This window comes from Ambystoma mexicanum, chromosome 7p (genome assembly GCF_040938575.1).
Source record: "Ambystoma mexicanum isolate Mex_15411 chromosome 7p, UKY_AmexF1_1, whole genome shotgun sequence".
NCBI classification, from domain to species: Eukaryota; Metazoa; Chordata; class Amphibia; order Caudata; family Ambystomatidae; genus Ambystoma; species Ambystoma mexicanum.
This window is the reverse complement of record NC_090939.1, coordinates 191,024,421-191,047,655: the sequence shown is the minus strand read 5'-3', so window position 1 is coordinate 191,047,655 and position 23,235 is coordinate 191,024,421. Positions and strand designations below refer to the sequence as shown.

The 23,235-nt window shown below is 46.4% G+C and overlaps 1 protein-coding gene across 1 annotated transcript in view; it reads left to right on the top strand.

Annotated features, from left to right (window-relative positions):
- BACE2 (beta-secretase 2) overlaps positions 1-23,235 on the top strand; it is a 374,497-nt gene that overhangs the window by 139,605 nt on the left and 211,657 nt on the right. The window contains exons 2-3 of the mRNA XM_069636047.1: positions 9,118-9,206; positions 15,681-15,897. Coding sequence (XP_069492148.1) covers positions 9,118-9,206; positions 15,681-15,897 — 306 coding nt within the window. The remainder of the gene's footprint in view (positions 1-9,117; positions 9,207-15,680; positions 15,898-23,235) is intronic.

Genomic DNA, 23,235 nt, shown 5'->3' with positions numbered 1-23,235 from the left:
CATTGCCCTCCGGCAACGCTGCAGCTGCTTCAGCTCAGTCATGAGGCCATGTCCCATGGTTCGCCGGTTGGCTGAAGGCTGGCACAGCATCTTGCAGAGTGGCGCGCCATTACTTCAGATGTGTGGGTTGTGGAGATCATAACCCACGGCTACTGTCTTCCTTTCCGGCAGAGGCCTCAAGACAATCCACTGGGGAATCTCTCTTTGAAGAGTCCGGATCCGCTGCTTGCGCAGGAGATTCAATCCCTGCTGGAGAAAGGCACCATAGAACTGGTGCCTGTAGCGGAGAGGAACAAGGGATGGTATTCCCCTTATTTTTTTGATTTCCAAGAAAGACGAGGGGATTAAGACCCATTATGTACTTGCACGGTTTGAACAAACTCCTCAGGAAGGACAAGTTCAAGATGGTTACTCTCTCTGAAGTACTCCAGGCCCTTCAACTTCAGGACTGGTTGGTGTCTCTCGACCTCAGGGACGCTTATTTTTATGTGCAGATACATCCAAAGCACAAGAAGTACCTGAGGTTCGCGGTTGGCGACTCGCACTTTCAGTTTCGGGTCCTGCCGTTCGGATTGACCTCCGCCCTGAGGGTCTTCACCAAGCTCATGGTAGTGGTGGCAGCGCACCTCAGGAAAGGGGGGGGGATTCACGTCTACCCCTACCTGGACGATTAGTTGATCACGGCGCGCTCTCCCGAGCAAGTCCTGGATCATCTGTCAGTCACCTGCCACTCCCTCCACAAGCTGGGCTTCTCCCTCAACTTAAAGAAGTCCCATTTGACACCAACTCAGAGGCTCCATTACATCGGAGCAGTGCTCGACACGTCCCTGGGGCAGTGTTTTCCTCCCCAGGCGAGGGCTCATCACATTCAGCAGATGGTGCACAAGTTTCAACTTACCCAGAGTCTCCCAACGTTAGAGTTCTTGAGACTGCTCGGCCTCATGGCATCCTGCATTCTTCTGGTGCCAGAGGCCAGGTTGCGGATGAGATCTTTGCAATGAGCACTCAAGCTCCAGTGGTCTCAGTCCTCTGGCAGGATGTCAGACCCTATTCAGGTGCCGTCCTCGGTCGCCCAGGACCTTCTGTGGTGGGCCGACGAAGGCAATCTGATGAGGGGGGCTCCATTTTGGCTGCCCTGGCCAGAGGTGACTATCGCGACAGACGCATCCCTCACGGGATGGGGAGCTCATGCCAACGAGTTGACAGTCAGCGGTCGTTGGTATCCGTCGGAGTCCAGACTCCATATCAATCTGTTGGAGCTGAGGGCCGTCAGGCTAGCCCTGAAGGCTTTTCTGCCTACTGTGCGAGGAAAGAATGTCCTGATCCTGACTGACAACACAGTGGCCATGCACTACCTCAACAAAAAGGGGTGAGGGGGGGCAGGGTCACTTCCTCTGTGCAAGGAGGCGATGCAGCTCTGGTTCTGGGCAATCCAGCAGGAAGTTTCGATCTCGGCAGTTCATCTGGCCGGTGAAGAAAATGAGACGGCGGACGCTCTGAGCAGGCAGAGCGCGATCTCTCACGAGTGGGAGTTGGCTCAGGAGATTCTCCTGGAGATCTTCACCCTTTGGGGGACCCCTCAAGTGGATCTCTTCGCCTCCCGTGTCAACCATATGTGCGAGAGGTTCTGCTTGCGGGAATTTCCTCCAAACGGAGCCTTGGGAGACGCGTTCGTGGTGGAGTGGTGATTCCCACTGCTGTACGCGTTCCTCCAGTCCCCGTCATCCCGCAAGTACTGCGGAGGTTACGGAGGTTCGGTTCCCGGATGATCCTCATTGGTCCAGCGTGGGCCCGGAGGACATGGTACCCGGACCTTCTCGACTTTTCCATCTGCCCTCCACGTCGTCCTCCCTACCGAGACGATCTGCTCTCATGGGGGTGGGGGGGGTCAGGTTCTCCATCCAGAGGTCAGATCCCTCAACCTTCACGCTTGGTTTCTGAAAGGTTGAGGTATAAGGATTGGGACCTCCCTGAAGACATGATGGAGGTGTTGCTCTCGGCCAGAAGGCCTGCAACTAAGTCCCTGTACCGTTGCCGTTGGCATAAGTTCTGCGACTAGTGCAGGGTTAAGAATGTGGATCCTTTTGCATGTGACATTCCCATGGTTCTGTCTTTTTTGCTTTCTTTGGCACACAGGGGCCTTCAAGTAGGTTCCATTAAAGGTTACCTGGCGGCGCTGTCCATATTTAAGCGCTCGTTTGAAGAGTGTTCCTATTTTAAACTTCCTTTAATTTCTCAGTTTCTGAAAGGGCTCACTAATGTGTTCCCTCCTTTACCTTTCCAGGTGCCCGGTTGGGATTTGAACCTTGTTCTCAAGTTTCTGATGGGTGCTTCGTTTGAGCCTTTGCATTCATGCCCTTTGAGACTGTTAACTCTTAAAACTGTATTTTTAGTTGCGGTCACTTCCACTCGCAGAGTGAGTGAGTTACAGGCACTTTCAGTTAAGCCACCCTTCACTGTGTTTCATAAGGACAGGGTTGTCCTTGGAGTTCGTCCTTCTTTTCTTCTGAAGGTGGTGTCGGAATTTCATTTAGGCCAGAAGGTTGTTCTTCCGGCGTTTTATCCTCCTCCACATCCTGGTAAGGAAGAGGAGAGGCTCCATAGGCTTGATCCTAGGAGAGCGTTAAGCTTTTATATTTCACGCATGTCCCGGGTCAGAGTGGACGATCAACTCTTCATTGGTTCCGCTAGAAAGCGTTTGGGACAAGCTGTGATGAAACGGACTTTGTCTCGCTGGATTATTTTGGCTATCTGAGTGTTACCGCTTGGCGGGTAAGGACCCACCGGTAGGCTTACGGGCCCATTCTACCAGGGGCATGGCTACCTCTACTGCCCTGCAGAGGGGTGTTCCTATTTAACATCTATGATGCAGCCACATGGGCTTCGGTACATACTTTTGTACGTCACTACTCCCTCGATTCCATCCAGGGGCAGGATCTGGCCTTTGGCAAGGCGGTCCTTTACTCCGCAATTTGATTGGGCATGCTAAATTTCAGTTTTCTAAATTCTTTTGCCACCTCCTTGCATTGGTACTGCTTTGGGAGTCATAGATATGGAATATGTCGGAGGACCCAATCCCCTCGAAGAACAAGTTACTCTCTCACCTGGTAACGTTCTTTTGATGGGATGGTCCGACGACGTATTCCATATCGCTCCCTCACTGCCTTCCCCGCTACAGAATTTCTTATGCGATTGCAGCTTACATTTCCACAAGGCTTTGTGTGTCAGACTGGCAGAAGACTGGTGGCACACGTTCTGGGAAAAAAACTACAACTGAGGCTACGGGCGTCGTGCGTCCTACAACATCCCGTGACGTCGGCCGTCGGAGGAGGTCCTCGAGGGCGGCGAATCGACATCGACGCAGGACGCAGACGCTGAAGATTTTCCAAAGCAGCACAGCTGTGGTGATTACTGTCCTAGATATGGAATACGTCGTAGGACCATCCCATCGAAAGAAGGTTACCAGGTAAGAGAGTAACTTGTTCTTTTTAGGGAGTAGAAAAGTCCATATTCTCGACTGGGATATTTTTGTCAAAGATATATTTTCATGCTTAAAATTAGTTATTTTTCATGTAATCCAGACATCCATTATAGCTAGAAAGTCCAGCAAGTGTGAGTTTTTTTTCTATCTATCATGTTGCCTATTCACGTCAGGCAGCCTTATCTCGGAGGCCAGTTTGAGGAAGTTGCTGCTCTTGCCACTGTTATATGAACACATCAGAGAAGAAGCGCATTTGACATAAAGGGACAGATGCACGAGTACCAGTTACTCCCTATTATTTTCACCTTGTTTGTAGTGTTGGACTGATTTTAGTAGGTAAAATATGTAGAATTTTAGTAGGTCAAATATGTAGGCGCACCACGTACATGGAGCCCTGTCTACAGGATTGCATTGGCAGAAAAGTAATTGTCTCTCTGCCACGACCAAAAAGGCAATTCTTCTCTGGAGGGGGTGGGGGGAGGGTGGGTGTGTGTTTTATTTTATTTTCTTTGGTCCGTTTACTTTGCTCCCAAAATCGATAATAGTGATATTGTTGGTCCGTCTCCCTTGCTCTGTGTGGTATGACGAGATTACACACAATTCATAAGTGGAGTAACGGGTCTTTCATCGAGTTGGTATAGCTTCTATAAAGCTATGGAACGCAAATTAGAACTTGGGGGTGGGTGGCTATACTATACGTATCGGTGTGATTTTGGACGTTCTTACTATGGGAATAATGTGTCTATTGTAACAATGGCGAGCATCTGCTTGTCTAAAACAAAATTAAGACGGGAAACTGAAATGCAGACAATGTCATATTTATGGAGTAACCCTTGATTATCATAATTAAGGTTCAACTTTACTGGTCTTTTCCCTTTTATGCATTGCTTACAGCACAATCATTCTAAAGGTGAGGTCTTCTATATTGTGCATGCTGTCTGTTCATCCATTGGATGTGCACGTTATTAGGGAGAGGCAAGACTCCACATTCAAGATAATGCTTACAAAGCACACAATGTTTCCACTACAGTTACTATGTGTCAACTGTTAACTTCATAAACTGCTTTATATATTATAGGCAAGAAAAATCTAGCATGCAAATAAATGTGCCTTAGAACAGGGAACGACCCCACCCCAATTCCCTATGAGTTTGGTTACACTTGGATGGTATGATTTTAGATGCGTGTCGAATACATTCATGCACCATACTCGGAGACAGACCGATGTATGTGCCCAAAAGCTTTTGTACTTTTGTGCGAGTTTGGGTCATGCACACGAACGCCTCCGAGCACCCCACATACAGATAACCCCAGTAACATTTAGAAACGCAGAACATCATTCGCACCATGCCCAACTTTCTACACTTACCCCATCACCAATACCTAAAGATTGAAACTCAAAATGGATATAAACTCCCCCTCTCAGCTCTCGCTCCCCCCTCCCCCTCCAAAAACAACTAAAGATCTGTTTTAAAAAATCACAGGCGCATGCATGTATATTGCCACACTTCGATTCTGGTATACACGCATCCTTAAACGGGTTTGCCCTTATGGCCTATATACATTACCATTAGGGTTCAACCTGTTTAATCGCCACCTCATTGTCTGCGGCCAAAACACGGCTTTCTGGGCCCTGGGGGATGATCGGAGGGAGCAGTGTAAAATTGGTAAGCACTTGCAAAGTGTGTGGGTGGGTTGTAAGCAGTCAAAGGGTTGACCTGCACCGAGGCCTTGCATTCCTCATATGCCTACCCACCCCCTTTTTTGGCAATACACATGGCAAGTGGTCGCCAAAACCAGTTTAGTGTCATTGCTGGAGTTCTTTTGACTTTGCTAGTGGAGAGTTCACTGTCCTTCCACTCTCCCAGGCGTCGCTATGGTTTGGCTGTGGCATTCACAGCCGTTAAGGTAATGTCAGTATCTGGTGCCAAATAATACAAAAAGAGGCAACCAAAATAGTTATCGAGGAGAAGAGGTCAGGTGCTTGCAGAGGGTTCCATGTGTTAAAATCGCAGAAGAATTGGCCGTTTACACAAATTTTGCGGCAAAAAGGCAGTAGTTTTGCCGCTGCAATCCATGTAAAGGATGCAGGGCGATACCCCCGCAATCCCCAGGCACATTATACCATTTAATGGGAGCAGGGGACACCACCGCTCCCCTTAAATGGAATAATGTGGTACACCTTTACCGGGTCAAACCACAGCATTTTTGCAGCGATCTTTTTTTTTTTGTTGAATTTATATGTAAAGGCGACATTTTTGCTGCGTTTTTATTACTGCATACCGTTGCAGAGGGTAAATGGAGTGTCCTCTCGTTTTAAAATGCAAAGAATCATTTAAAAAAGGGCAAGACACCAGGTTTTAGGAAAAGGTGAAGGAGGGAGGGGGGGAAAAGGGTAGTAAAAAGGGAGAAAGAAAATGGGATCATATTGTGAGGAGCAGGAACGTTAATGGAGGGGGGGAGACGGACGGGGGACGTAGGTCACAGGGGCAGCAGAGGAAAAAGCACTAGGAAGTAACATGAAAAAACTGATATGCACCTTGTAAAAATAGTTCCTCATTCTTCAAACTTAAAAGCACAGCAATGCACATTTATTAAAACGCGTTTTTATTTATCAAAGTAAAGATTTTTTATATTCGTCATTTCAGGCAAAAAAAAAATCACTTCGCGCTTTTGCTGGCTAGCTAATCATGGCGTCCACCAATCGCATGAAATGGTCTTCGTTTAGAAAACCGAACAAAAGAAATCTCGGAACTCATTGATAATGTGCAGATAATGTGCAGATAAACGTCTCAATCATTCTACAACACGCGCATTTTCGGTGTCGCCGCACCCAGTGAACTAAGAAGAACATTACCTTTGTTGGTTTGATTGGATTTGCCTTTTGTTAAAACATAAAGTAGTCTTCATGTTTTTTTTGTTCAATCTGCGATGGCTGCACATATTTTTTAAATGTTGACAAGTATGTACATCTATTGAGGGTTTAAAAAAATATCAGTTGCTGGGATTGCTCACGTATCTTAAATTCTGCACTTTCCTCCGTCTCCTGCACCCCTTGGTTTCATGGGGTTGGGTGAAGGTGGGTGTCAGCAAAACCCTTCTTGGATCACCCCCCAAAACTCTTTCCCCTGACAAGCATGTAAGACTGTAAGGAAGTCAACCAACCCCATGGTGGGTGTGCACTCGCCTGCGTTTATGATATTTTAAATGAAATGTAATGATGGTAGATCAAACTCCAGAAAATGTGTGAGGCTAATCCGCACAAATGTTCCTATGCTCACTGCACAGCATACGCATAGACCTGTGTACTCTGGTTGGACACAGCCTACAAGTGCAGTCCCCCTTGTCATATTTAGTTGGGATATGACGAGAGGAGTACACAATGCATCTCCAGAAGGGGGAGGACCAAACCTTCCGCCTGCCATGGCCAGCCTAATTAACTAACAAAGGCTCCATGGATCTGTCCTTTTATTGAGCCCAGTAGCTGGTGGCAGCGAGTAAGCATACTAATCTGAATAATTCCAACCGACCCATGTGGGGCCTAGCTGCTGAGGCTCACAAGGAGACAGAAACCCCAACTGCCTTTCATATGCAACTGTGCCTGAAGCCAGCTCCTGCCCTCAGTATTGATTGACAGTGAAATGTCATGTCTGGGACTGCTTGTTTACAGTAGTCCTCCCAACAGGAGGGCCCCATTCATAAGGTACAAGTATGTGATTTACAGCAGTTAGAAAGTCTGGCGCTCCATTAACTAAAGAACCTTTGATTCACAACAGACGGGAAGATTGGGGAGACTTAGTTTTACATGTTTTCACCCCTTTACCTGTCTTTCATAGCACTCTGGTTATGACCTCACACATACAGGAGATTGTGGGTAGGGGCCCAGGATTGATTCAATAGGTTAGGCTTAGCCTACACCAATCACTGTGGTCCATTTGGCTTTAAAAGAGGGCTGAGCCCATCTTTTGGCAGATCATCTGAAGGCTTCACCAGACGCAGAAGGAAGAACACCTCATTGGACCATGGCTGAAGGTAAGGTCTGCCTTACATCTTCCACCAGCGAAGGCAGCCCAGGACCTTCAAAGATGGAAGCACGATCCCTCCCCTAAACATCGCCCAGGGCACACAGTGAGATACAGAATCCAGAGGACCCTTGAGCAGCTCCAGAACCGTTACCCAGCCAGAACAGAGCGTGCCTCGCTAGGCTCTGCAGCAAGCTTCCTAGGTGGGAAGTGCCAGAGCATCTCTGAACCAAACCAAGGACAAGGCAGCTGCCTGCAACACACGCCTCAGTTTTGGGCCATCCGGCTTAAAGGATGACACAAGCCCAGTTGAAGAAGCTAGGAGAAATGCTTTGACGAGAATCTACTGATGTCCACCTTAAAGGTTTCGACCCAGTCTAGTTCCTTGATCTGCAACGCTGACAGTTATCATGCAGCAGTCCTTTAAAGAAATCTGAGACATCTCAACCAATGCTTCAGAACCGCCGACCAGCACTGAGACAACTCCTGACCCTGAGCTGCTGTGTAGGCCAGCCTGCAGCCATCCGTCCAGCTTTGCTCGCCGAACTGTTACCCGTAGCTGTCTCCCGTCTTGAACTCTGTCCCAGAAGCCGCAAAGCACCCTGAAACCTACTTGACCCTGTCAAGCATCAAGTACATCTACAGCACAAGGTACATTGTGGTTCTTTCCCCCTCGACCTTCTCCAAAGGTCCCTAGAGACATTTGAAGACCTGTTGCTCCCTGTGTGCTTAAACCAAGTATTCTTGAACAGTTAGGATTATTTACCATATCGACTTCCCTTCAGTCAGTATCCAGAGTGTATCCCTTTTCCTTCTTTGAAACTGTCTGCCCTCTGCATTCCGTGACAGGGTGGGTTGTATTTCATAGTGTGCTTGAACTGTCTGTTGTGATAATGATGAACTAGATCTGTTTATACAACCTTGACTGGACAATCCCTTTTATCATTGGGTGTATTTTTGCTGTGTTGAAACTAACCAACGATCCACAACCTTTCGGAGCTAAGCCTGCTGTTTCATCCACGTTGCCAAAATTGGACAAGGAGGTTTATAATTTGCTTGTGTTTCCAATCTGTTTGGATCCCTTCTGGCGTACTAGAGGTGTGGGGCTGATTGATGGGTTAGAAACAAATAGTCATACCTGGACCAATGGTGCCCTGGAAGTTGATTTGTCACAATGACCCACCCCAGGGATAAAAATGTCTAGTGGTAAGCTAATTGTAGTAGTCACTCGCCACCTCAATTCTACACACCACGCACCATTTCTTACTCGCCAAGAGTTAATGATCACTCGCCAATGGCTAGTGGCGAGTGCAAATGTTGCACTGTGACCCACCCCTTTGAAAGCTGGATATGGTAATCTAATTTTGATGCAGTGTAGTTTTTCGTGAAACCCAATTTCAGGCAACTTCATAATCTGTCAATAGCACCATAACACTGGAAGTGTCCAATGCATCAAATGGCACAATTGTGCAGGTCCAGACTGGGCTGAAATGCCACACAGTAGCAGTGTCTGGTGTAGTTTTTATTGTTCAACATTGCCTTCAATGAATAATAATAATGGATGGTCGTTTTGTATGTGGATGATGAAGACCTTTTTGTTTTTCTTCTTTTTTAGTTGAATATTCTGGTTGACACTGGAAGCAGCAACTTTGCTGTTGCAGCAACACCAAACCCTGATATCACAACTTATTTTCATACTGGAGCGTAAGTGTTAAACTTGTTTTAATTTCATACACATTAATTACCGCACCTCCCATCTGGGAATTTCCACAAAATTTCAGTTTCAAGGTAAAAGGAGCATGTGTCCAAGATTTCGGCTTGATATGTGACATGGGTATTATGATGATTTATATACTGCAGGCTTTATCCAATGAGGTTTCTTCGCACTCAACCGAAGATGTTGTAAACATTTGATGATTGGTTCAGTACAAATTAATTTTCATAGTGGGTCGGAGGTTAGTGCTATCTTCGCAGAACAGTGCAATAGCATCTCTGAGAAGGATCTTTCAAGGTGTGTATTTAGTCCAGATATTTTTAGATGAAATTTGTTATGTTGGATTTTCAAAACAAAGGGGGGTCTGGGAATCTCTCTACCAGCACGAACACAGCCCAATGACCTGTTCTTGGGTGAATAACCCCTGGGAGAGACCCTACCAAGTCTTTAGCTCACTGTCCCTTTCACAGAGAAGAAATTTCCCCGCATATCAGCCTTTGTCCTGCCCAAGGGCAGTCCAGCGCCGAAATGCTAGGCACTTCTGCTCTGAACAAGAGTACCAACAGTAACCCCATACAAGTGTTTCAGCCTTGTTGGGCATCATCAGTGAGGTGAAACTATTGCCTCTCTAAGAACAGGGAGCTAAAGACTTGGTATAGTCTCTCCCAGGGGTTATTCACCCAAGAACAGGTCATTGGGCTGTGTTCGTGCTGGTAGAGAGATTCCCAGACCCTCCTTTGTTATGTTGGATTTGCACCAACCTGGGCAGAGGAGACTACATCCGAGGACTTCAGCTTGTTTATTTGGGGGATCAAATTCCATCCTGAATATACAAAACATGAAAAGCAATTGATAACCAACATCAGCGAATTGATGCAATCCACAGCAAAAAGGCAATTCAAATTGTTCTCATTAAAAAGTGGATGTTGCATTACAAAATTCAAGCACAGCATTGGTTTGCAATCACTTTAGTTTTACCTGCTAGATAAGCTAGTAAGAACCTTACACGCTTTAGCACCGATTCTCCATTATTTGTGCTTGTTATTTCACTACCCCAAGAATAATATCAGACCTCAGAATAACCTGAATTGAGCACGTATGTCTCTAGTTCAAATGATTGTTCTTGGTCAGCATTTCTTTATTCTCTTACACTGTGAACAATTAAGTAGGAAATATATCACTATTTCTTTGGAGGCCAAGAAAAGGGGGCATGCTGTGCTACTTAAAACATTCTTGGGCCTTTTTCAAGTAAAACAAGTTGGTGACATAATTTCCTCTCAAAAGTAAGTGTCCCTCCAAGTTACTTGCCAAGGAGACTGCTGGTCAAAGTAGATTATTTTTTTAAAAAGGGCCAGTCATACTAGCTGTTTTTGTACAAGAGAGGTTTCTTCCAGGTAAAAACAATACTAAACTTGAAAGCCAGCTGCCTCTACCCCTTTTTGTATGCAAAATGTTGGTAACCCCTTTTTGTATGCAAAATGTTGGTAAGGGATCTTCTGTAGTAAGTTGAAAATGGTAAATACCATAACTTTGCCTATTTCAGCAGGGATTTCAGTCCCTCCCTATAAATAACTCGGAGCTGGGTCTTAAGCTAGTAAAGTTGGATACACTGTTTGCTCTCAGCCAATGAGCGAAAGGGAACGGATGACTGGCTTTTTCCTCTCATTTCGATATTAAGTGCTCACTGCCCCACAAATCCACTCCATGAAATATATCCTGTCGAGTCTGTGGTCGCCAGACCAGGAGTACAAAGATGTACTTTAATGTATGTAAAGCTTCTAATGCTATTGAAGCTTGTGTGGGGGTCATTTGTCTCACCTGGGGCTTCCCTTGGCATAACCTGTTGATTTTCTCCTTTTGCAGTGTCTCTAGATCATAATAGGGAGACTGGAATGAAGCATTTACAGCTGGTTAGTGCCTACGTTTCAAGCTTTTCGATTGGCTGGGAACTGAATCTACTGGTGGTTCGAGCCTGCATTGCACACTTTCTGATTGTCTAACATGACACAAATATAAACCAAACAATCCTACAATAATAGGACGGAAGGTGGTGATGTTTTCTAAATTTGTGTTTTGAATTTGGTGAGAAACCTGTGGAAATATCGAAGACTAAAAGGCCTACTCCAGGCATTCCTAGAAAATCACTTGCAGTCTAGTGAAGCCACCCCGTCCCTAGCTTCTGTCTCTCAGGGTTCCGTGACCACCTATAGAGGTCTACAAAATCAGGAAAATGGTACAACTGAACGATTGCTTTGAGAAGAACCACGCAGACTGGGGAATTTAATGTTGGGTAACCCATCAGCCAACAATGAAAGTCAAATCTCCTTGCGATTAGCAGGGTTAACATGGACCTACGAGCATGTTCACTCCAACAACAAATATTTCTCTGACTTTGGACACAAATCAAATAGACTAAAGCGATGTTATCTCATAACCACAATGATCCGTGTACAAGGTCAATGACTCTCCCAGAAAGCCAGGACCTTCTAGTATGAAGTGTATGTACACATGTACATAGTGACTGGTTAGTATCCAAAAACCTTCTCCCCTCAATGTCCTCTCAACACAGCAGCTACGCAGCTTAGTGGACAGCTTGGAGCATATTAGAGACTGGACACAAATAGACTTTGTAGTAGGCAAGAGGGTTTTGTTGACCGGAAATCCTGGAGGCGGCCTTCAGTGCATTTCTGACAAATGGAAATCTCTACACTCACTGACGGATTATATGGACACTCTGAGGAAAGGAGGCTCTACGTTAGAGACCTGGTGCAATTGTTAATACTGAGCGGTGTTGATCAGCCCATTCCTCCTGCCCTGTGTCGCTTTTCCTCTGTAGAGGAGGAGCCAGGTACCCCCACCTCAACCACTTCGCCTATATTGCCTATATGTTGGAAACCAGAGTATGTGACATGCACAGAACAGTTAAACGACAAAGGCCAGAGTATGAAAACCATGCAGTACCTTTTTAGAATACCAATATCTAAGAGAATCCTAGAAGCAAGATTCCCATTGAGGAAACCATACCTGCATTCGATGAAGTATGATAGTTGTTTAAATGAGATGCCTGAAGAAACAGAGCAAATGAACGGGCAAAGCGAATGGTGACGTCACACTTAGTCGTACACAGAGGATGCAGAGACAAAAAGGAATGAAGATATTATATAAGGCATAAAGAAAGTATCGAGGATAAGGGACATCTTGGATCAAGGTGAGGAAGCTTATGCCACAGAAACGATGAAGATATGAAGTCATTTTACACGTGTACAGTTGCAAGAAACGCAAGCAGACGAAGCAATCACAAGGCTAGCTTTATAGTGAATAGATTGGGGCAAGCGCCGATATATACATATATGTAATTGATCAAGTAAAGGATGGATGTTTCCACTACGCATTATAGCTGTGCTGGACTGTAACAAGGCAGCCTCATTTTCAGTGTGTCGCAGTTAAAAAGCAGCTTGAATTGCAAAATGAATTTCAGAAAGCAAAGTTGGATGAGCCAAAGAAGCCAAGGTCTTATCAAACCAGAGCAAAATGACATTGAATACAAATTGTGTGAAAGAACACCACTCTTGTTCAGAATACATGAACAGAACAACAAAGACGTCAGAGGTTCATTCGAAAATAGTATTTTAAATACACGAAAGGCTTGATTTCATGGTCTTCAGTCACGTGGAAGAATGAAGTTGGACGAACGAGATGGTCACACCTACGCATGAGGGCAGACCGCGCCTTCACTCCCTGAATTTCTCAGAGCTAAGAACACTCTCAATGCCGAGCTTCAAAGCCTAATTGACAGTGGGCCACTGAGGTGATGATTGATTGATATGCTAATTGGTGGGAAGCTAGGGTTAAGACAAGCTCACCAGCACCTGGACGGCCAGTCTGCATGCTGCTAGACGTAGATGGAAAAGTACTGACGGAGGTTAGAAGTCAACCAATTGTAGAGGACCTCATTATTAAGGGTCCTATAGTTTGTGTAACCAATGGTACAGCATGCATTTAGTGACGTTCATAGTGGTCATTTTTAGGGAAGGGCTTAGTTGCCCCACCTGATAAGTAACCAATTACATTCACTCATTATCCCATACTAGCATGGATCATATTCTTAGATGATTCACTGAGAGCCTATCGCATTTGCCACTAGGTTTTTGTAGTTTGCCACGTAGGATGACGTTAGTAACGCTTAGGTTAATGTCATCAATGATGGGTTTTGTGTATGAAAACTCAGTTTTTATACTTTTATACTCAGTTTTTTAAGATGCGTTAAGAGGATCAAGCGAGTTGGTTGCTGTATGTTCGTTGTACTTCCGGTTTTAGACACTTGATATTAAAACAGTTGTCCTTTTGCCAAACTATCCGAGTGGTTTCGATTATTGATGTATGAATAAAATCTGCATCCCCATCCATCTCCAGGGTATTGCTACTCATCTCAAAGGGCTGGGATATCCAGTTCACCTCTTTCCCATTGGCTTCTCCACCCATACTCCCGGCCCTCCTGTCCCCCTGGCCTCCTCCATGACAAATCCAGGGAATTTGTCCCCTCTCCCAAAGGGTGAACAACCCCCTTTGGGACTAGGGAGGTGAGACCACCATTCCGAACACTCTAGGGGACATGGAAGACGGGATCCCACTGGCGGTGATCCCGCTCTGTACACCTCTTGGATGACAGGCTATCTCTTGACAGGGATATGTCACCCTCTTTGCCTCAGGAAGCCAATGTGTTTAAGCTATATAGGAATTGCACCAGAGAGGTACCTCATATGGTTTCCGACCCTGTACTGTTGCAATCATTCTATGACACACAGGGCCAATGAAGTGTTCGGTCTCCTTCTAAAGAGGAACATAAAGGGACAACTTGGAGAGGGAGGTGGAGGAGACACACGCCTGTGAAGTCAGGAGGCAGTCCCATGCAAACAGCGAGGAGCGCAGGTGTGAGAAAGCCCATGGAATGCTGAGAAGAAGAGACGCAACTGCATGAAAGGTGGTCGACTGGCACTGGCTATAACTGTCACTAAAGTCACGCCACAAACGGACGGGAGGCAGTGAGGCCATGAACTGACGCAGAAGACAGAGAAGCAGCTAGACCCATTCTGGCTCCTCCCACCGAGGACTTTAACAAGCCAGGTACACTATGAGTTCAGGGACCTGGAGGAGGGTGGACAGGCCTTTGTATACCCCATGCAGGGGTGAGAAAGCAAGGAGCCAAAGAGCGGCTGAGACACCAGAGAATCGGAGACTCTGAGAATCTATATACCCTATGCTGGGGGTGAGAAAAATCACCTACGAGGCGCTCCAGCATCCGATATCCTGAGACTGTCAAATCCTATATACCCCCAAACGGGGCAACACCCTAAAGAGCCCAGGAGAGGTTGAGGGAGCAGATAATGCATGAGGGGTAACAAGCCTGAGACCCCAGGGCAGAGAGAGAATCCATCAGACATAGACTGGGCCACTATCAGACCAACCCCAACTGGGAGTGTGAAACGCGAGAACCCAGGGAGGGGTAGGAACCAAAGGGGTTCTGAACCAAACCGGAAGAGACCCGGCTATATAAAGACGTTTTTTGAGAGGGCTTTGTACAGGGCTGCCTCTGAATAGCAGGTCAGAAAGACTAGAGACATTAATCATCCCCTTGTACCATGTGCAGGAGGCCCTGAGGAGACATTTGTCTTGGCACTGTAGTTCGGCAAAAGGCCCAGCGACTGGCTGGTGATAATATTGGAATCCTGCTTAGGGCAAGCCCTTGTCCACTCCTAGTGCGGTTCAGAAACGAGCCTTTTGGGCAAAGGCAGTACTTTTGTGTTCTGATTTAGATTAATTTGTTTGTAGTGGTAGGGATAGCGATCAGGCTAGTTTAGGTTTCTAGATGGCGGACAAACTTTATTTTGGAGAACCTCCTGATGGGGCACCCTTTTAACTCTTCTTTCTTTTAGTGTAGGGACCAAAGCCGTAGAGCTAGAACGTGCTCTTTGGGAAGTAAAATAAAGGCATTGAATAAAAACCAAAATTAGGTGTTAGTCTCCTGATTCTGACTTGCTGCACCCCATCGCCTCCTTGTCCAACCTACTAAAGATTCTATTGAGTCTTCAAGTGTTCAAATTTACTGATGGACAGGGCCTGTGATGCGATGGTGCTCCCCACATATTCGCACCAATGTGTAACCCAACTGATCCCATAATTTTCAATGGAAAACCCCCTAACTCTCCCTCCATTTTACCTCTCCTTCCACTTCTGGGGGGTGCCCCTGCTCATCCCCCTCCTGGTTGCATATAGAATCCAACGTTTCTACCTGTTTGCTGTCTTTATTCTGGTGACATCCAATGTATGTGCTATTGCTTGTTGTTGAGCTGAAACAAAATACTACAAATTATTTTGAAAATGTACTTGGCATTCCTCTGGTTTCATTATGCATTCCTGCCTAAAAGTGTGCTTGGTGAAGTCATGTCTGTGCACTTTGTTTTCAGGTCGAGCACTTACCGGCCGCTGCATATTGATGTCACTGTTCGGTACACACAGGGAAGCTGGGCAGGGGAACTTGCCGAGGATGTCATTTCAGTACCGAAAGGGCTCAATGGCACCTTCAAAGTGAACATCGCTTCTATTTATCAATCGGAGAGTTTTTTCCTGCCCGGCGTTAAATGGCAGGGCATCCTAGGACTAGCTTATGGCACACTAGCTAAGGTAACCTTTTTTAAAAATGATTTTGTCTGCTTTAGTTTTTTTTCCATTCATTTTTATTTACTTGCCTTTAATTATGAAAATGACAACTGTTTGCACATGATATGTTTTGAGATTGGATCGTCATATGGGTCAAGAGTGGTACAAGAAACCGATCTATGCAATTCGAACGTGCTTTAACCGGCTACATGCACCCTGTACTGTTGTTGGAAAGATAGGCAGGTGAATATGGAACCAGGGTGAAATAATTCAAATTGCAAGCTACTAGCCAGCCATAAAAAGTCACTTGCCACCTCAACTTGATACATGCGCACAGCTCACTTTCTTACTCTCCAAGACTCAAATATTACTAGTCCATGGCAAGTGTCGAGGCAGATTTTGCACCCTGAATGAAACGTATGGCAATTTAGGGCCCCATTCATGGAATATTTGCCTGGTTCAAAGTGACTTTGCACTGCCGGCGCAAACCCTGATTCATGGAACCGTGCAAAATGTATTTTTGCAGTGCAAAGTCCGGGCGAAATCTTTTTTGCAGTACAAAATGACTTTTCCCGGATTTTTCGTAGCATGAATACACTTTGCACAGTTCCATGAATCAAGGTTTGTGTTGGCAGTGCAAAGTCACTTTGACCCGGGCAAGTATTCCATGAATCGGGCACTTAATGGTTAGGAGCTGTTCCATCTCGCTACCTTGTGCCTCCTTGCATCCCAATGTGGAGCACAACGTGCATTCTGATATTTTGTGGTGGTTAATATGACATTACTGCCAGCGAGATGCCCTAATTTGCGATGGCGTTTTGTTTGTATATCTTGATACGAAGTCTGAAAATGAGCTGCGTGGCCAAACGAGATCACGTCCCTCTTCTGTAACATGTTCTGATTACTAATGAATGAGAACTCCACCCCTCACTGAGGGTGCAGTCTTCTTGCTGCTAACCCGCTGGGAACAGAGGGGAAACACAGTATTACCAGGGATCGACCTATGTCTGGAGCGGCGTTGGCTGAAGCCGCCGCCGAGCGGGCAGGTAAACTGGGTCTCTAGCCTTGGCAGAATGTGTCACCACTTTGTACTCAACACAAGAATCTGCATAAAAATGCAGTCCATTTATGCACAACAGATTTCAGAATATCTACTAAAAACAATGCAAAATGTAAACAAAGTACACATGTCCTGTTGCACGTTACAAGCCAGGAAAGTTGACTTCCCCCCCTCCTAACCCCCTTATTTCTCTGCCTATACACAGCACAGAATGTCTTGCTTTCTAAAAGTACATTCTCATTTGCCAGTGGATACTGTTGAGTGAAAATGTTGAGAGAATTTAAATATTAAACATAAGTACATGGATATGTGTTATACAGATGTATAGATCTCCATAAGTATATAGATGTACGGGGGCTTCTGTCCTGGAAGGGGATTTGTTAATCCTGCCCGTCTGTCTTCCTCCTTTTCAATGACGCGGGGACCAGAATAAAGGAATAACACACACCTGTCTGGACTCTGTTGCCATTAGACATGTAGCCCATACATGTTCACACCCTAATTTAGCTTTACTCAAAGCGGGAGGGCTTACTAGCCATTATGCCTCAGCTATGCTGCTCTTTAACCCAGTGGTCTTCTCAGTCAATGGACATCATCGCTGCAGACCAATGCTGAAGCCGCTTGCAAGCGGTTTTACCAGAGTTAACCCCAATGTATGCTCCCAATTCACCGGCTCTTCGGGGAGTGGAGACCCATGCAGAAATGGAGGAATCTGCAGTGTATGTTGGGGGTCTCCTCCTACCCAGGGGCATGGGGGGCCATGAAGCTTTGCAAGTGAACCCCCAAATCATGTTCCCTTCCCAGAACTTCTGCTCGCCAAGGCCCCCATTCACTCCCTCATCTGAGGGACTTGTCTGCAGTACTAGTGGTGGGTCCTCCCAATGTATGGAACATCCCCAGCACAGCCTCCTGAAGTAAATGAGTCGCCACAGTACAAGGCACTGACCAATGGAATGTAATCATGTCCTTTCTCAAACCGAGGAATGTAATCCTCTGCTTTCCAACAGTTCCCAGTTAAAAATGAATGGACAATCACAGGACATCTAGTGCACATGCTGTTGCCCCAAATTTAATCAAGGAGTTGAGAGTTACTCTCTAGAACAGGGTTGTCCAACTCCAGGCCACGAGGGCCAGAAACATGTCAGAATTTCAGGATATCTGTCATTAATATTCATGAGATAAATTTGCAAACTATATCCAAATGTCTGCACATTTCTCCAGAATATTAATGAGGTATATCCTGAAAACCTGTCGGGTCTGCGGCCCTCGAGGCCTGGAGCTGGACACCACTGCTCTAGAATCGGAGCAGAACCCACATCTGTTTAAATCCATGCCAAATTCTTCCAGAATTTGGACGCCACTTCAGATGTGAATGGGCAGGTAAATTGCCTACAAAACCAATTGCAAACTGTTTGGCTTTTTACCTAGTTATTCATAGAAAATGTGCTGTATAATGCACTATTTTGACCCAATCTAAAAAAAAGTCTCGGAGGGGGGGGATGCAGGGGTGGAATGGGAGAATATGGGGGAAGGAGAGGAGGAAGCACACCCTCCCCTATCCCCCCAAGCCGTTGTTGGTTGGTTCATGCTCCATTGCACACTAGGTCGCTCAGGCATTTTTATGGGGAATCTTTACTCCCCTCCAATCAAAACAAATGAACTGCAACTGGAGAACAGTATCCCTGCGTTTGGGAAAACTAACACTAATTATCCCATCCTGACCCTGTATTTAGATCAAAGCAGGTGAGTTTTTTAATTTTAGTTGTAACAAAACATTAGTCTCTGTAAAAGTGCCACTCCTACTCCTCCTGTGTGTGGTAATAGAAATAAAGAAGTTAACTGCTATTTTGAGGCACGTGGTCTTTATCGATCCACCACAATGCATGATATCGCGGATGTCGGCGTGTAATTCATACAGGCCACAGCCCCTTTTTTTAGCATCTGTTAAGATGGATTTCTGGAATCTGGCCTAGTGGACAGATTTCAGGAGGCTGCCCTAGTTGTAGTGAACAGGGACTCTGAGAGGTTAGCCCAAAGTTAATCCAGGTAGCGATGGACAGCAGTTGAGACTTATTCTCAGGGCAGTGTGGTCAGGGGCCCTCGATGACACCATGCAGTATGATACCCAATAATTCAATTTAGACCATTAAGTATAAAAGTTATTTAAGGGGTGTGGCCAGCAGCGATGTGAGCAAGACGTGGCAAGTTCCATGCTCTCATCCGGATCCATAAAAGATTAGTTTCTTGTGAACCTAATTCGCATTCACTTCCTTGTCCCAGATAATCTGAGCGCTGGAGAAGGAAGGATTTGGTGGATTGCAGGTGTGAGGGTCGATAGGGATCGCAGAGGCAGCGCTGATCCAGTTCAAGAGGGCGGACGCTGTCCGGATCCGAGGACGGAGCTGTGTGAGGAGCGGGGAATGGCCTGATGAAACATCCCATAACCTAAGGCTCCCGACCAAGAGGTACAGGTGGTGTGATGAAGTGGATCCTGTGCCGGAATGTGACTGGGAGGACCAGAGTGGGTGCTGCCGGATCACGGTGAGGAGGAAGACAGAGGGGGGGGGAGGGCAGACACTGAGGGGGCCCTAGCTGTGTGAAGAGAGCAGAGTGGGGTAGGCCCGTCTGGAGTTTGAATGCAACACCGGGGGATCGGGAGTGCAGACCCCACACTCCCTCTTCATCCGAGGGTGGTGTGATGACCCCTGGCCCGGGCAGAGATCGCTAATTAAATAAGCAGAGTCAGTTAGATAAGATGGCCCCATCTGATAACGATCTTTAATCGGATTTGACCTGCAAAGATCACGGTTTGAACACAAGCACCCGTAAGGCTTATTAAACACACTGACTTGCAGCGTGTTTAATGACGAGGACAATACACTAGCCAACATTCAAAATGCAGGGGATAAATGCAGTAAAGACATTTCAAACTGGGTGTATACGTGAGAACCCTCCCCTTGCAGAGCCCAACATACGAAAGTGGACTACCAGACAACAGCAGAGGCATTGTCCCGCTGCCATGTCTGACCGCATGTAGGTTGCCACCCGAGGCGAGGAGGAAAAAGGGTTCGACTAACATCCATAGGTGTACTATGCCTGATGGAATCGAGGGGGAGGGGGGGGCCAGGGTGGGGGGTCGGGGGGAATGGGAATGCCCAGACAGACCAAAATGGTTGCATTTGCCACGAAAGGGGACGCGAAACAAGAACTTGTGAAGACAGGGGGCAACATGGGATTGGAAAGTCCTGACACCAGTGGGCCCAGATGCCAGAATATTGGAAGCCGTAGTGTCCTTGAGAAGTGTAATGGAATCAAGAATAGACTGGGTGCGCTGTGATGCAAGTCTCCTGCACCAGGATCTTAGACACCTGGTGAGCAGGGTGGGCGAGACAAAGGCAACGGTAGTCTGCCTCGAAGGACGTGCAGGAAAAGGTCCAGGAACTAGTCAAAACAGTGAAAATGTTGCATGAACATGTGGTGGGAAGGGTCTGCAATATAGGATGGAACAGATGAAAACCAGGAAGCAAAATAATTGATTTGTAATGGTATCCTGCTATTACAGTACCAAGGCTGCAAAGACACCAGAGGTCACTTCAGAAATGAGACAGGAACGCAAACACGGAATCCTGGTTATCCAGTAACACAAGCACAGGAGATTGGCTAGTTCAGAGCGCTGGCCATGGGTAGTGACCCCCTCCCATCACTAACTTTCTCCCATTTGGGATGGGTTCAATGTAACCGCGAACCACACAGGTGTGCTTGATACCTAAGAGTATTGGTCCAACAGGTCTTTGACTTGGACAGTCCTGTGGTGGAATCACCTCAACAGGAATGCTCTGATGGGTGGTCGTTGTTTTTTTCTTAAGTTTAAGTATTAAGGAGAAAGGAGCAGATTATCATGGGCAGAAGGTGGAGGGAGAAGTGGACAAGGGGGACAGCAGTGTGGTCCAAATGGCGGATTTGGTAATGTCATCCTGGAATGTCAGGGGACTGAAAAACTTTGTGAAACGTGTAGAGTGAGGGCATAAGGGTTTTAAAATAGTGATGTTGCAGGAAACACACCGCGCTACAGACAAGCGAACAAAGCTATTACGGAAGTGTGGAGGCACCGAATTTGGGTCGTCATATTCAAACTACGCAAGGGGAGTACTAATTTGGATAGCCCCAATGGTGTGCTTCTGCAAAATAAGTGGTCGGGGACACAGACGGAAGGTTGGTTATGGTGCATGGCTTTGTGGATAAGAGAGGTATATTTGATCCGCACCTATGCCCCTAATCATAATGCATCGCAGCCTTCTTCTGCACATTATATCAATCATTGGCCTCCTATCGGGAGAATAACCCTGGCTGTGGGGAGGGGATCTTAATTGTATCCTAGATCCAGTATTGGACAGGTCGCATGCTAAGCATGGAGCACCGTCTCTGCCGGCAAGAGTTACAAAGTCTACGCTGTAGGATCTGGCATTACAGGAAAAAAGGAGATGGTTGGTGGGGCCCGCAGAGAATTGTCGTATTATTCTGCGGTACACCATGTCTACACCTGTATAGTTTATTTTTTCTCTGGGATGGGATGGATCAGGTGGGGGATCTTATTAATGGCTCATATGAGGGCAGGACTCTGTCTGACCACTCGCCCTAACGGTCGAGTGGGTGCTATGTAATATACCAGCGCAGATCCCCACGGGAAGATCAATAGCGGAGGCTCTATGGGGACGGGCCTTTCCGTGATGCAATGAAGCAACAGATCAAGGACTATTGCCAGTTTAATTAAGGGAGTGTGCATAACGGGGGACCCTATGGAATGAATTTAAAGTAGTGATTTGTGGGGCAGCCATTGCAAAAACGGGAGGGATCCGTAGGGCACTGGAGAGGGGTCTGGCTGACACAGAAGCTGTGATAAATAGGGAAGAACAAGAATGTGTAAGGGAGGGCAAGAAAGAGACCACTCTTATGGCACTCACACGAAAATGCATAGAACACTGGGTGAGATTGAGTCGATATAGCTACATGAGATTCACTGAAAAATTGCATGCGCAAGGGGACAAGCTGGGTAGGCTGTTGGCGTGGTTGAGCAAAGGATCAGTGAGTCGGGCAGGGATCACCTAAATTAAGGAAGATTGTGGAGAGTTGTGAAGGTCAAAGAGAAATTAATTTGACCTTTGGGAAATGTTATCGGGAACTATATAGTGAACCAGAAGAGAGCAGGATATGAGAGATTGGAAATAAACGTGCCAACTCTAAATGCAACACAGGCAGAGAAACTTGGGAAACAGTTACAGATAGAAGAATTGAGAGGGGGGGATCACTGCACTCCCCACAGGGAAAACACCCGGTGATGACAGATTACCCGACGAATTTTATGAAGAATATATGGATGATAGCCCCAAAACGGAAGATGCATATGATAGGGAAGTATTACCAGGCAGCATGGAAGAATCCATTATAATTCTGATCCTTAAATATCAGGGAAGGAGGACAGAGTGCAAGTGATATCGGTCAATATCGCTGATCAATCAGGACTGCAAAATCCTTACGGCGGTATTGGCTGAGTGATTAAAAAAAAGGTGATGGGGCAGTTAACAGACAAGGTATGTACCGGGGAGGGCAACGTCTGAGAAGGTTACACATCATTATAGGTGCAACGTAAGATTGGCAAGAGGGATGTGCGATGGTGGCCCTAGACGCTGTCAAGGCGTTCGACTCTGAAGTGGGAATGGCTATTTATCTCCATGGAAAGTTTTGGCCTGGGGAATGGGTTTATGGCGTGGATTAAATTGCTGTATCACAGACCAAGTGCGAGGGTGCAAACTGGTAAATGTAACAGAACGGTTTCCCATCCAAAGGGGTACTAAACAGGGGTGCCAGCTGTCTCCCATGTTGTATATCCTAGACCTGAATCCGCTGGCAGTGTTTGTGAGGAAGGAGTTCAGTGAATTGGGACTCGAGGTGGGTGCGGTAAAGGCTCTCGCTATATGCAGACGACATTTTGCTGTACATGCGTAGCCCTGAGGACAACTTAGACGTCTACCTGGAGGTACTGGATAATTTTACAAAATTATCAGAGATCACTGTTAGCAGGTCTAAGTCTTGCATCTTCCCACTAGCGGGTTGGAAGGGGGTGACAGAGTCCTGACTACCGACCTTGGGACTCCAGTGGAACATAAACACATTCAGATATTTGGGGATTAATGTATATCATGATGTAAGAGAAACCCACCAGGATAATACACAGAGAGCAGTGGGCTGTAGAACGCTATCAGATTTTGGGAAAAACAAGAGCATCTGGAATAGGACCAAGACTA